The following is a 16217-nucleotide window of genomic DNA, read 5'->3' on the forward strand; positions in this document are numbered from 1 at the left end:
GAAGATAATTTCCTGCTACTGCACATAGAGGATGAAATGCTCTCCTACTGGTAGAGGGCTATTGTTACATAATAATTACATATTGTACTAGCACAGTTCATGTTATAACATGTGTTTTAGGTGGTAAATAGTTAAAGGCTAATGGCATACACAAAATCTCAGAGGCAGATGCAAGAAAAAGAGCTCCTGTATCCAAAGATAAGTTTATTGTTTTGAAATCTTTTTTTTACTTAATTTTGAATCTAATATATATATTCAAACCAAATGAATACCACTATATCTTTACTTAATAAATCATACATCATAAATAAATATTCATAACTCAGTTGACACTTTGAAATACAAGTACAGTAACTAATAGAATTGAACAGTATTAGCTATACACAGTTGTTTCCACTTAAGTATAATGTGAGTGTTTAGTTATTTTTAGAAGCAATAATTTATCACAGGTTTGTTAATGCAACTGTTTACAAATCATGTTGTGTAATTCAGTTGTTGTGAATTATTTATTGTTATATTATTGCATCATATTACTTGAAACTTCTAAGTTTTTCTCCTTGTTTTATTTAAGTATTACTGCATCATAACATATTTAGCATGTGAACATTCTACACCTCTGTCAGGCAATAAATGCAGATCCAATAGATAGTCAGACAGATCCAGACTATCTAATTGTGAGCCATAAAAAGCATATAGTGGTGATTTCTGAAGTGAAATTATCATATTGTACTGTAATAACAATATATAGAAGGGTATGTCCAAGCCATTGTGTTCTAATATAACTAAGCTAACCTGCATGGAATTTGACAAAAAAAATACAATTACTTAAAGTTCTGGAGACATTTGTGATAATGAATAATTATAATAATTATTTAAGTGAAACTGTAAGACTTTATTTTAATAATAAAATTAAAAGAATTTGTCTTATCAAATTGCATTTTAAAGGAACTAAACCAGCCTGTGTGGACTTTGACAAAAAAATTAAAGCTTTCAATACAACTATAATAATCAACAGTGTAACAAACATTTGTACACACATTTTATTTTTTAATATATTATTTTTAAATGAGTGGACTGTATGTTGTTTGTTTATTGTTGAAATATATCAACAAGTCACAGACACATACTGTAAAGAATCCTGCCCGTATATACATAAAGCATGATGCACAGAATCTTTTACATTAACTCACCTGTAAAATCAAAAACCTATTGTGGTCTAGATCGATTCCATGAGACCTAAGTAACAAACCAATTTGTTTGAAAGGAACCCGTTTCTCATTGATGGCATACCAAGACGAGTTGTCTTTGTAGGCAGTACGAGAAACAACAAATTGAGAGTTGGGTACAACTTCAAATCCATCTTCAGGCTTAGTGGGAAAAAAAAAAAAAACTTCTGATTAGATATTTCATTATGTTATTGAGAAGTCATTTCCTTAAGCAAAAACACAAGAAATACTATTTTATTTTTAGCTGATCTAGTTCAGTTTTAAACTCTATGAAAACAGCTGTCAATGCTAAATAAAACACTTCACAACTAACATAAATAATCACCATAGCAGATGCTTTAAAATATAAATGAAAGATATAATAGAACTATATTGAAAAATTAGAAATATCAATTGCTGAAAGCCCACAAAATATAGCAATATTATTAACAAAAAAAAAAAAAAACATTTTTTCAGTTATCCTACATGAGAATTCTTCTCTGTCTGATTTAAGCCTATATTTTGAAAATGACATATGAAACTTTTTTGATTGGCAAAAAAATAAACTTATATTCAACATACCAAATTTTTATATTAAGATTACATGAAATGTACCTTACAATGCAAAATGGAGTGCTTTGTTAGCATAAAGTTTGCCTCAAAGATTTTAAACAATTTCTATTTATTATTTTTTTTTATTATTGAAGTAGATACAAAACATAACTACCCATTTATTGGTAAGGCTTCACTGACAAAATGTTTCAAAGGCCAAAATGGAAAAATAATTAGCTGTTTATCAAGGTTTTGCATGAAACTGTTCAAGGGTTATTTGAATTTGGAAAAATAACTTATAAAAACAAAAATGAATTAATCACTAACAGGAAGATGCAGACAAGTATAAGCTTTTCCTGTCACCAATGATGTCCTACAATACAAAGCAAGCAGAAAACATCTTGAAGAAATATTGGCATTATCAATAACCTACAATGACTACCCTACATATAAAAATCCAAAATACTTACATTGGTTATTCTTAGGAAAACATGGTACAATTCTAAAGTATTATTTCTGCTAGAAGGGCTACAAATATATATATATATATATATTCAATTAAGCAAGAGATTCATGCATGATTTAAAATAATATGTAGAAGACAGAAAAGTAGAAGATTATTACTTTGAATTTTTAGCAAAGCTACCTGAAGGTTATGTGCTCCAGTAGTCTCTAAATTTGTAGCAACAGACTACAGAAAAAGGACTTCTAGTCAACACCAAACTACTATAAATTCTTATATTAAACAAAATAGTGAGATATTACCATTACTCTTATAATGCACCCAAGGACCAACAAGTGTATAGCTGACCAAAAACAATGATGGCTGAAATCCATTATCTGCCTCATTAACAACTGGAATGTGTTAGACCCAAAAACCAGAGGAAAAAATTAAAGTACTACAAAAACATCATTGTAAACAAACACAAACTAAAAAAATGAAAACATAACAGACATAATTAAAGCTTTTTAAAAAAATATGTAACAATATTTGTACTTTATTGAAAGAAAATGTTTCTCTAATGATATGTACTATAGACTTCCAAATAACTGTACATGCACAATTACTTATTTTCAGGCAGACAAGGCAGGAAAATCCACCAGTACTGCTTACTTGAGAGAATTCTTGGCACCTCAATTTTCCAGCTAATCCACAAGTGAGTACTGCTCACATTAGTCATATAAATCATCCAAGTGCAGGCTAGGCCATCTAATTTTAGAACTCTTTGACTTATCAAGAGCTGTGTCATAAAGTGGTGTATAGGCTTTGGACTATTAAAAATTTCAAGTAGGAGTTTTCGATGAATGTAAAGAAAATTGGCAGATTATTAATCCATAACTAGCCAGTTTGATTAAATGTTTGATAAAACTTACATAACAGAACATTTATTTTATTATCAGTAAAGATGAAATTTCAAAATGTGTGTGCATGTTTTTCACTCCCTTGCCTTTCAATAACCAACCATCCAGAAAATCATGTCATAAAATACAAAGGGAAAAAACTCCATTTTCCACACTGACTCTACTATTATTCAGAATTTTAAAATATATCTTTAATAGATGTAATCACATTTGCAAACCAAAGATATAAAGAAAAACTTATATAAATAATTTATCATACCCTTTAAAAGTTGTTTTGAAAATTAAAACATATGACTGATTATAAAAATCTTACTTTTAATGTGATTACAGCACATGAATTTGTCACTGAATGAAAAACATTAGAATGTGTAATATATTCTTTTCACTTCAAGCATTACTTATACAAAATACCTGGATTTTTTTTAAGGGAAAAAAAAAAACAATCACAAAAATTGTTTACATCCTACACTAACACACTTCAAGTAATACATTAAATCTGTCTGGAATACAAATAACAATATTCAAGAGATAACATGGAACCAGAGGCCATGTCAATGCAAAAATTTTGCATCTTGGACACAAAATAAATAAATTTAACTACGAAAATACATTTCAAGACATGTCAATATAAGAAAGGGATGCAATAATAGGGAAAGATGTTTCTTAACCCTATCCACATTGAAAAGATGTCACTGCAAAGCACAACAAAGATTTGATTCTAACAATCGAAAGACCCATCATGAAACATTTCAACTACAGATGTTAGATCAAAATCTTCACTACTGTGAGACTAATAACTTTTATTTTAGTCATGTGGTCTCAGTGCTCTTTAAAGTGCATAATAACATTTAGGATATTTTTCATTGATCTATTAAATGTTAAATGCTGAAATTTTCCTTTTCATTTAAGTAACTCTTGTAACTTTGCTTTTTTTTTCCCTTAAATATGACTGAAATTAAACTTCAAGATGATAGAATGTTACTTATTTTACAATTTATTTCTAAAATGTTATTATAATTGCTAAACAAGTTATACAACTGACACTAAAAACATCAGTATTTACTTTTATTAAAATCTAAATTCAAATTAAATGTATCTAAGTACTTATAAAAACACTTCTACAGCTTAAATAAATTGAACTCAATAAAATTTTATTTGAAATCATTAATAAAAGCAATATTTTTCAAATTGGTCAAAAAACCAGCAATGTAATTTTTATGAAAACAACAACTCTACAAGTTACAAATCAAGTCAATTTTAAAATTTAATTAGCAACTGCCATTTTTTGTGAACCAAATGTTTGATGCCCCTTCAGGATGAACTGCAACAAAATTAATGAACATATATATTTATTAATTTTGTATTGTCTAAAAACTTGAGAGTAAATGAATCACTGGTGTAAGCTACCACAGTGTATACAGGGGTAGAAATATTCTAAACTTTCAGCAGCACACATGTCCTGCTGGACAGTGAAAGTTGCCAGACATTTGAAATTTTAGGACACCTCAAAACTGTCACCGGACATTACCGAAAACAAGAAATCAAGTAGAGTCAAAAATTATATAAAAGAGAAATCATTTATTTATGGCACTGAAACATTATTTCAAATCAAGTGGCAACAAGCCTTGTATCCATTAAAAATGACACATCAATCACACAGGTAGATTTAGTCATCCAGCACTAAGACATCAGCTGATGTAGACTCAGTATAATGTGGACTCACAAATCATCTGTTTTTTTTACTGTCCTTCCACCAAGATTCTACAGACTTCCACAGTAATTATATGCTTGCAAGATCACAGATCTTATTCTTAGCTAATTCTATTGTCATCAAGTCATTAAGAGAATCATTTATTACTTTGGACCGCCAGTCATCCTTAATAACTGCCATCTGGGAAAATCCATGTTCTGGTTCAGCATATAACACGGAAATCACCTGCATGAGGCATACCAAGGCCAACACTGTTGATCCAGGGAAAGGTTTACCATCCTCAACAGTAATTTGACTTAACATGTGGGCCCACAATCCACTTGCACTACTAGCCAGGGACTCATCTGATTTGGCAAGTCTTGTTGCTCTGAGCAGTGTCTCATGTAAGTCAACTTGGCAAATATCAGCTGCAATGTTGAAACCCTTAGCTTCTAGCAGAGCACCAAAGTGGTTCAATAGTGTCTGGAGTTCATTATGGCCATACGATGACAATGCTTCTTTGCTTTTAGGCCAGTTGCTTGGTTCAAAAATTTGAAAGGCACCAATAAAATCCTTATCAAATTCTTCAAATCTCTCATTCAGATATGTGACAATCTAACCTATGAAGATGGCAGTTTCTTCAGCCACGGATTGAGCAACTGTCTCTTTTGTGGCACTTTTTGAGCCTCTGGCCCTTGTCTGACCACTAATAGCAATCACCTTTCCTCTAAGTAACCACCTGCCAGTTTGTTCACATGTTGTGAGCTCTTTAACAATTTTCTGGGATCTCTCAACATGATTCAGTTTGCCCAGCTTCTCTTTGCAAACAACAAGTTTGTCAGAAACAATGTTCATAGTAGCACAATTGTCTTGCATTTTGAGACTAAGAGATGTCAGAACAAACAGAACTGCCAAGAGTATGTCCATGTACAGGATGAATTTAAGGCTTGTCAAAGTACTGTATAATCCTGCAGCTCTCTGTCCACATTCCCCTTTGTCATGCAGCTTTACTTGATACAAATGGTCTACACTAAAGCTGGCGAGTTATGAGAAACTGACTCCAGAGTGCACTCTTTGTAGGCCACCCACTGGGTTCCTGCCCCTTTTGTTGGCTTCTAACAACAATTTTGTTGGCTTTACCAGCTTCTTTGAGGCCAGCCCAGTTCTGCAGCAAATTGTCATAAAACTTCCATAGGTTTTCTAAAAAGGTTTGGATACTATCAAGGTAAGGGATGTCCTTAATGGTCTTCTTAATTGCAAGTTCCAATCTGTGACTAACACAGTGGATCCCTATCAAATAAGGTTTTTGCACCTTCAATCTGTTTACAAGTCCTTTATTTGTACCAAAATTGACAGCTGCCAGGCATACAATTGATTCAAGCCAGTTGGGAAACTTGCCATATATAGACAATGCTGCAAGCACAAAAAATTAGTACCCAGTATTAGTAGGTTTCTGTAAAAAACAAAACAAAATGTAAATATGTACTTTGGAAAATTCAATTGCTCCATTATCTATTATGCTAGTTGTGCTAGGTTAAGCTCCAATTCTGTCAGTGGTAAATACATGGTTCTTCTTGGTTTAAATCAATTGAAAAATGCTTAAGTTTTCACTGATGTATATTAATAATGGAAAGACTATGTAAACCTGAATTAAAACACAAATGTACATGAAATATTGTCCATTTTAATTTTTCTTAATTAGGAATTCAGGATAAATCCAGAAAATTCTCATCCCAGGTAATTAAGAAACCTTTACCTGAATTAAGTGCCTCTAGCAAGTGTTCAGATTCAGCCTTCTCAACTGACTGCAGACACAAGAAGTGGGTTATTGGGTAACAGTCACTGTCCAAGTATCTTACATAGACTATCTCCTGCTCAATGTTGGCAGTGTCTGTTGAGCTGTCAGTCATAATACCAAAGAATAATGAGGTGTGCAGACGAGATCTGACATTAATTCTAATTGCTTCTGTAATATATTTCGTAAAGATAACTTGTTTGTCATTGGCATAAAGTTCATACCAAAGTTGTGTTCCTGCAGCAACAGAAACTCTTGAAAATCACTGAATGGTTTGGCATTTAAAGCCATATAAAGGGCAGTCCTGAACAGCACAAGCAAACGATCTTTCTCAGTCTGGTTAAGTTTGCTCAATTCTTTCATCATGGGAGTTAAATCAGGTGTTTCTTTTGCAGTCTTAGCTTGACAACTTAGACTGTGGACACGATTGTTTTGATGCTCCTTAACAGCAAGATCCTGTTATGAAGGTGTTCTTCTGCCTTCCACTACTTTGGTCATATTCCTGACAATTTGGGTAAAACATCAGTCCAGTAACATTATTGTACCCCAGCCATGGTCGGCCTCCATTCCATTCATCCTGGAAACGACGAGTAGCCTTAGCACCAGTACTAGCAGTAACAGTTTTTGCTTTAACACTTGGGCTTGGGTCAACAAGCTTGGGTTTTTTACTCAAAGTTCCATAGTATTGTCTTCTGATTCATTAGTCTTGCTCGTGAAGCCAAACTGAAATAGACAGTGACTTTCCCATTTTTTTACTATCAGATGCCATAGTCAGATCGTCATGAATGTTTGGCAGTCACGTGACTATCTGGGACAGCATGGATAAGGTGACCTAAAAAGCACATTTTGTGAGCATTCACGACCGTTTTTTAATGTTTACTTTTTTTTTTTGTCTTAAATTAAATCTTAAATTTTGCAAGTTATTTTCTACTCATTATAGAATATACTTTTAAGCAAAATCTTTGGGCTGTGCATACACAGCTTTTGCCTCACTTATTTTTAAGAGGACAATGTATTTGTGTCCGATATGTTAGGAATATCACCACCGGTCACGATGTTTGGCGATAGATAGGAAAGTGCCGGTCAAACTTGATTTTTTAACGGACATGTCCGGCTTTAAGAAGAAAATTTCGAACCCTGGTATGAAACAAAGCACAAGTCTTGAATGCTGTATGGTTCTGGATGATATCACTTTAACATTTATCAATTTCAAGCCAAAAGATACATACAGTCATGTTTACTTGATTAAGCTTCTTAATCTGCAAAATATCAAATATTGTTCAAATAAATGATAGTAAAATATTTGAAAACAGCCCTTGAAAAATGGGATGTACATTTCTGGCACATCCATTTTGGAATGTTCAAACAAAAAAAATGTTAGCATGATCAATGGTACTTTATACAAAACATATGATATTTTGTTGACAGAAAGAAAACTGTAAAAAAAACTCTTAAAACCAGGGTTAAACACTGTGCAGAAACCAGTACAATGACATATCCCAAATTTTAAGGTAAGATAATTAAGATTAAATTATACCTTGAAATGAGAATGTCTACAACATTATCTCTTTAGTTCCAAACTTTTGCAAATGAAACACTATTGGCATCATCACCAATTACAAAAACAAGGAAAGCAAATCACTCTCCTCAGAAGAAAAGATTACATTTTTTAGCACAACAAATAATTTCTATTTCCAGTCCCATCGAATTTTCTTTCTAACTGAGCTATCAACTTCTTTGGCTCTCACTTCATCATGTCATAGAATAACATTTGCCATATTTTAACTGCATTCATTCAATATTTAAATGTAACTAACATCCAAAACATGTCAGTGAATCTCCATGAAGTAAACATATAATTTTGTAAGATCAGAAAAATGCTTTAGTTAGATTCAAGTTAGAATTTATACATAAAACATCCAAACACAGATAATGCATCACTGTTAAGTGAGGTTCAAATATTGTAGTTCTTGTTTATAAAAACTTTACTTTGAGCATGTTTTATTTTTGAGTATGTTATCCAAATGGTAAAATAGGCAATACAGTATTACCCTTCCTTCCCAACTTTATCCTGGATTACAGAGAATTTCTTGAACAATCCTGGGTGACATTAAAAAGTCAGAAATCTGCTAACTAGATAGCAAATCCTATTCCTCAACACTAGAATCTACTCTTAATACCCATCAGTTATAATATTATGGCAGTTTCAACACAAATTAATAATACAATACTGGAATATACCCAGAGTTTTGTGAACCATCACTGACATTACAGTAGTTCAAACATTGGTAATAATATACACTGAAATATATCCAGTCTTAAGATTCATCAGTAAAACTATAATAGTTCCAACACTGATTAGTAGGTGAATATTGAAATACAAATAGTTTTAAAACTCACAAGTAATATAATGGTAGTTCCAACACTGACTAGTAGTTCAGTAATTGAATTTACCTACAGATTTAACCCTATTGCAACAGCTAAAGGTCAGAGTGCATGCCATTACATTTGTGGACTTACATTCAGAAATTTATTGAACTACTATTTTATGAATGTACAACAATATGTTTGGCATCAAGTTTTAGATTATAATTCAATTGTTAGTGTTATAAATCAGTTAATGTCTTAAAAGTAAATATTCAAACAAAATTCCTAAATATTGATTTTTCACGTGTTGCATAGTATGTTGAATGTGGTTTTGGTTTAAACTACAAAGTCTATAGTTTTTTACAAAATAGAAAGTAAAATTAGTGATAGTGACAAGTTTGAATATAAAATAAGAAACTACTGTCTTTTCTATTTACTGAGATCTCCCTATATTTAGCAAATCAAACACAGTGGCTTAGTCTACCTCTTCCATTTTTAAAAATACTTTACATGCACCAAAGTGGCTCTACCATGTGTTTATAACAATTCAAAAACTTGGAATTTCTCTCAAGTGATTTCTTAGTCTTTAAAAAGTGTCTATTCTCCAGAAATAGTCTTTTTGTTTTGAAGCTCAAACAGAAGGGGTGAAATGGTGTTTGAAAAATTATATTTTTTACACCTAAATACAGCTTGGTAAGCAAGTCTGATAAATTAGTGGAATCCTGTGTTGCTCATATAGTAATTTATTTTCAAAATTCATATATAAAAACCAGAAAAAAAATATTTTGTTTTATACCTTCTACATACAAGATTTAACAACAATCATAAGTAATGAAGATTGTTTTTATTTCTTTACTTACTACTCTACCTTTTAAGAAAAATAACTTAGTTTGTTTCTAAATAATAATAATGTATATGCATATGTAATGTATTATAAACAAAATGTTATTGCTTTTTTTCTTTTAATAGTCCTCTAAAACAAAGCTAAAACAGTTTCATTTTATAAAGGTCCATTTTATGCAACTGGATGTGGTAACATGAGATGAACATGTGCTTCAAAATTGCAACTTCTGTAATGTTAGTCAGACATGGTTGAAAGGTCAATAAAATAAAATTATAAATAGATGTATAATGTTATGAGATTTAAGATATTTAGAATAAACAATTTTGGTATCCTATTAATTTTATAGTCATTCTAGAATGAAAAAAAAAGCATAATTTAAATCTATTTCTTTTCTTTTTTTATGGTAGCTACAAGGTTGATCAATTCAACCAAACTTGTACAGAGATAAAGTAGAGAAAATGATGTATATGATATAGGTATTTCTTAAAAACATTTAATAGTTACGTGGACGTTTTTAAAGGTTAAAAGGTTTTAGAGATTTCAGAAATGAAATTTGACAATTTTCTGTGCAGAAAATTATTTTTAATCTTAAAATCAAAATCAAAAAAGAATAAAATGCATAAATTAATTTTTAATTGAAGAAATTATAAACCTTAATTAAAAATTCTTATATTTTGTGTATGAAAGCCTTGTAATGTTTACTGATAACATGTAAAATCTTGTGGAAATAAGCATACATTCCACCCAGCCCATAATCAAAGAGTTAAGACATGTGGGTAAAGTTATGGAAGTTATAACACTTGCCTAATAGTTAAATGTCAGAATGTACCCAGAGTTTCCAGACCTATCAATGATATTATGGTACAGGACTTTACATCAGTTTAACTGTTACTTTTAAGATATTTGTTTAACAAGGTTTACCATGTAGTCATTTATGATATATTAAAGATATTATTTAGCTAGACAAATGCTAGCTGTTACACCTACTATAACAGCTTACAGCACTTGACAATTGTGTTAAAGTGAAATATTCATTGTTAATTGTTTTCTTTTAACTGTGATAAGTTTATTTAAACACATGTTAAATGTCTTTTCAACAATTATTTTTACACATCCCAAAGTTTTCACAATAAAGAACTCAGTAGACACCTCTTGATAGAGCTGGATATTGGCAAAATTGTTATATTGCAATATACTGCTATATAGTAAGCTATATCACAATATAATGGAAGAAAATTTCCTGTTGTTCCTTCCACCATAGTTTTAAACACCAAGAATTCTGGGTAGCATAATTTGCAAAATGCATGAGTGAGAGAATGCAAAAACTCAACAAAACAAGAATATGCATAAGAATTATGAAAAAATACAAACCCTACTACAACATTATTTTACAAAAGGTATAGAGAAAAATATTACAGCTTAACATACACATACAGATGTACCAAAACATCACAGATACACGGTTTTAAAACAACATCAGGATAAACAAATATTATACATCTTTACCACTTGCACATGAAAGTTATTTATGTCTTATCTCGCATTCTCAGATCCACTTTCTAAATGGCAGTGTAAAACAGGAATATCTAATTAGCCTTTTTAAGGTCTAACTGACATACCATGCTAATTTATATAGTCAATGAAGACTAGAATTTCCATGGTTTTTTGTAAGAATGAACTAATTTTTGTTGTTGAAATCCTGAACTGTTACATACTCATCATTATATAATTATTTCATTCTTATCCCAACAGTTTTTTAAACTATCAATTTATTATAAAAGCATAATTCAAAGACAGGTTCAAAACACTAAGTTTAATAACTTAGTTTTTCTCTCTAATAAACACTAATTTTTATTAACAAAAACTAATATAAACATATAGTTACAATTTTGTGACATGAAAACATTTGCCAGTATTTTTTTAATTTATCCAATAACATTTTATTTCTGAACAAACTAAGAAGTGAAAATTATCACAACTCTTCTCAAAGGACATACATACAAAGAAGTCTGCACAGAGGCAGCCCTAAATTCTATATAGATATTTTCTCAAAACAAAAACCAAAATTAAAATCTAAACAAATGATCTTTTAACTAGAACTAATTAACACATTGATGATGCAGAAACAGTTAAAAACACCCAAAAATATATTATTTCTCATATTAAATTTTATGCACAAGAGCAAAATCCAAAAACTTAGAATAGCTTTAGTTCACAGGTGTTAAGTGGCAATGGAGAACCAAAGTGAGTCCAGAGAAATGTTACTTGTCTTAACTCTTTTTCTCACATTTTTAAAGTAGTTTGTCATTAATTGTTCACATGATTTTGCTTAGGGCTATCTGAGGGACCCATTTTTATAAGTAATAGTAGCTTTATATAACATCTGATAAATAAACCAAAGCACATGCTCATTATGCCTGAACTTTATCTAAACTAATACTCAGCCAATAAGACTTCATGCTATTAATTACATTAATAGAAACTTTCTTTTTATTTGTAAAATTTTCATTATTTATAATCATTCTACTTTTTATTACAGACCTTAAACCATTTACATACCTTGTCAATTATCTCTTGGAAATGAACTTTCACACAACAACTATCAATGTCAGAATGATTCTCGCTGTTATGAATGAGGACACTGATCTTCTTGGATCTAATCCGTTGTGCACGGTATCCAAATACAAAAAGCATTGAGTCTATAACATTGGACTTTCCACTTCCATTTGGACCAACGATTGACGTAAAACTCTGTCACAATTCAGTGGAAGAAAAAATGACTTTTTGAAAATTAAAATCAACAAATTAACATAGAATAAATAAATAAAAAGACTAAACATTACTTTATAGCAGTTATCATAAATTTTATTTTTTTTTCACAAAAAGATCATTCACTTCTACCAAAAGTAAATGGTCTTGTTCCTGAATGTTGATTACGGATTTTTCTTGTTTTGTGTTTTTTTTTTAATTCATATTGGTTTCAGAAAATGTAGCTTTCTCTCATCCAGTGCCTTGATAAGGATCTTGAAGTAACCAGATAATGTTTTAGGATCCTTCTCAGAGCATAGGATTAGAAAAATCCACATACTCTGGAAGTAAAAGTGTCAAAAGAAAAAGGAAAAACAGCAATCAACAATCATTACCAAATACTTCCATGTTTACAATAATTTATAATAGTTAATGAAATAACAAGTTTAAGTTTATAAAAAATAAAAATTTGTATTAATTCAGGTTTCCTTAACAGTTTCTTAGATTCTTCTATATTCTAATCAACTGCGTACTCATTTTTTTATTAAAGTTTAAGCATAACTTTGATTTCTGCTAAAACATCACACTAACCCTGTACAAATGGTACTGATTTTTAAATTTTATCATGCATCACAAAATATTAAGGATTGAAAAATTATATCCATTTCCAAAATGAAGATGTACATTATATATATAAAAAAAAAAAATTTTGTCCACAAAATAATATAATTTCTTAAACAAAAATATTAGTGAAGCTTTAGAAACAAGTGATACATAAACATCAGTAGGAATACAAAATAAAAATTTCATTGAATATTTAAATATAAGCTCTTCACATTGCATAAGGTAAAATATGGACACAGGATTATTTGGTCCTTCAAAAATTTCCTTACAAACCCATCTTTGACAGAAAGAAAAATAAACAAAACTTTATGTATTGTAATAAACTTCTGATGACAGCAAGTTACCTACATATGAAAACTAATTATCAACTCAGTATATTAGTAATCTAATAAACCTGTCTAGCTAAGAGTATACATTGTTATAAAAAAAAGACAATTAGAATACATTATTTCACCAGCTGTGTATCCTTGCTATTAAAGTTCCTTTATGCACTACATATTACAAAAATAAAAAAAATATTTACTTTGTGAAATGGTCCTAATACTTGTTTCCCCGCATATGATTTAAAATTAAAATTTTCAATATGGGTAATTATTAGTCTTGGTCCTGTAGAATCAAAGGTACAAGCAGGTGGTGGTGGTGGAGCAATATATATGTCTCCAATCCCTTCACAGAGAAAAACAAAATCAGCATCTCGGAGAACAGACAAAAACATTAATACATACACACACACACACACACACACATTTCAAGTATACCTGTGCACTATAACAAGAAATATCTATTTAGCTTTGACATACAGCTATTTACTTATAAAATTCCACTATGGTAATAAAATGTATGAAAAAATTTACTCTCAGTTCTACTATGTATAATACTTTAAATAATCTTTAGTGAAAACAATATGAGAGTGCCAGAAGCCAACTGGTTCCTTTATTAATTACAGCATTCATGATCAGTTTCTCTATCAGTGATTTAAATTACAATTTAAAATATTACTGGCTTCTGATTTGTCAGTAAAACCCATAATATAGTAAACTAACAGCAACAGATACCAGCTCAGCTGGATCATTAATAAATTTCACATCACCTAGCAATTTTTTTCTGTGACTTTAGATAATATTGACAGCCATTAAACTGTCACCAGTTGTGTACCATAAATGAAGATATAACATGCATAAACATATTTATGAATGAATGTTCCTTTCCATTAAATCAAACCAAAAAGGTCTAATACAGTATAAAATTATAGTCCTTAGTTAAGTTTAATAATAATTTTGATTCCTAATGTGACCTGTTTTAATATCACAATATACCTTTACACTGTTACTGTTGTTAAATACTTACTGACACCTCCTTCCTCCTCTTCATCTTCTTCAGTGTCATTATCTACATCCATATGTTCTGATTCTTCTAGGTTAATTTGCTTTCTAGTCATTTCCTCAGTTTAACTAATTATAAATATATTTAACATCTTTTTATTTAAAAGGTTTCTTACATCATCTTGCCATATTTAAACATGTTACATCACGTTTGGACATATTTATAAAGGTGTTGACAATATGAGCTGACTGTACCTACAGTTCATAACAGAAAAAAGGCAAGTTTATTGTTCATACCCTCCATAAATATTGAAGGCTGTAAAAAAATTTAGAAACTGACAGTTATCCCTCCTTCACAAATTTCAGTAAGTCTAGAAACAGCATAGTACAACTTCATTTTAACTTGAGTAAAACATCCAAAATAATGATAGGTAATATTAACAGCCTATTTAATCCATTATAAAGTTCTTTGGGAGCTTCCTAAATTGCTACTTACTTTTCTTTAAATTTATTTTTCATCTTTATTTAATCAATTGACTAAATAAAAAATAATGGAAGAAAGTACTACAAATTTAAGTTTGTAGTTTATAAGAGTAGGAGAATAGTTACTTTTGAAATTTTTTGTCCTTCAAACTTTTAGTTTTTAGAATACTTACTTTTTTGTTTTTTCACTTTATTGCACTCATCACCAGTGACAATAAAAAAGTAATACAAAATGTAGCACGCTATACAAGTCTTTAATGTTTAAGCATTTAATTACTACTACTACTAACATCTAGATAAATTTGAAATTTCAAGTTTTCTATTTTCTAATTCCTATCAAACCACAATGACTGATTAATGGAATCGTTCTTGTTTTGGGGTTGTGTTTTTTTTTTAGTATTAACAACAAACTATAAAATCTTCTTTCAGCTTTAAGTTCTTGGTTATAAGTTTAAATATTTTTTAACATCCTAACTTAGTCTAATGAAGAATATAATACTAATACAAGCTAATAATATTGAAAATAATTATACACTATACATAAGAATCGCCAAATTATCCAACAGTAAAAAGGCCTAAATGTACTTTTAAAGTAGTTATTAACTAATTAGTTTAAATTAGTCATTATGAATATAATGGGGTAGTCAGACGTTCCTAAACTATACATAACGTACTCTAAAACGTTGAATTCCAAAATTTAACTTATGTTTTTGAATTGGTTATGCACAGTTTCAACTTTAAAATGGAGTTGCGGCCTATTTTATCATACGTCATTGTTAAATGGCACAGTGCAGGTAAAGGTTAGTCAACAAACTACCAACTACAATGTATAATAACTATTTTAACCAAAACAAATGAACTCACTTATAATAACATGTAACGTTTATAGCAACTGTTCCTTCTCTCTTACGTCAGTCCTCATCGCTCAATATTCCCGCTTATACAACGCCTAATAACAGTCCACTAAATGTACTCCCTCTACAAATAAAATGTTTAATACTTTATCTTTAAATCATTTGGTTTATAATTCAATAAGTACATTTATTTGTAAAGTATTAAATTTCTTCAATTTTAAAATCATTCAATTTGACCAATAAAACAGGAATCTAAACATCCATGAATGCCTTTAATTTTATCTCAATCCATTGAAAACTATACTCTTCAAAAAAAGAAACGCAAAAGGCAAAATTTGAGACATATTGTTAACAAGTTTATTCCGGGTAGT

At 30.1% G+C, this 16217-nt stretch overlaps 1 protein-coding gene across 2 annotated transcripts in view; it reads right to left on the minus strand.

Annotated features, from left to right (window-relative positions):
- glu (structural maintenance of chromosomes 4-like protein gluon) overlaps positions 1-15978 on the minus strand; it is an 82273-nt gene extending 66295 nt beyond the window's left edge. For both annotated transcript variants that reach the window (XR_013026377.1, XM_076494581.1), the window contains exons 1-5: positions 15857-15978; positions 14535-14638; positions 13711-13853; positions 12375-12566; positions 1191-1367 (exon numbers count right to left, since the gene is read on the minus strand). Coding sequence is in view for 1 of the 2 variants with exons in the window: in XM_076494581.1 (XP_076350696.1) it covers positions 1191-1367; positions 12375-12566; positions 13711-13853; positions 14535-14625 (603 nt within the window). In the remaining variant the exon portion in view is untranslated. The remainder of the gene's footprint in view (positions 1-1190; positions 1368-12374; positions 12567-13710; positions 13854-14534; positions 14639-15856) is intronic.
- Positions 15979-16217: the final 239 nt, after the last annotated feature.

This window comes from Tachypleus tridentatus, chromosome 1 (assembly GCF_004210375.1).
Source record: "Tachypleus tridentatus isolate NWPU-2018 chromosome 1, ASM421037v1, whole genome shotgun sequence".
In the NCBI taxonomy this organism is placed as follows: domain Eukaryota; kingdom Metazoa; phylum Arthropoda; class Merostomata; order Xiphosura; family Limulidae; genus Tachypleus; species Tachypleus tridentatus.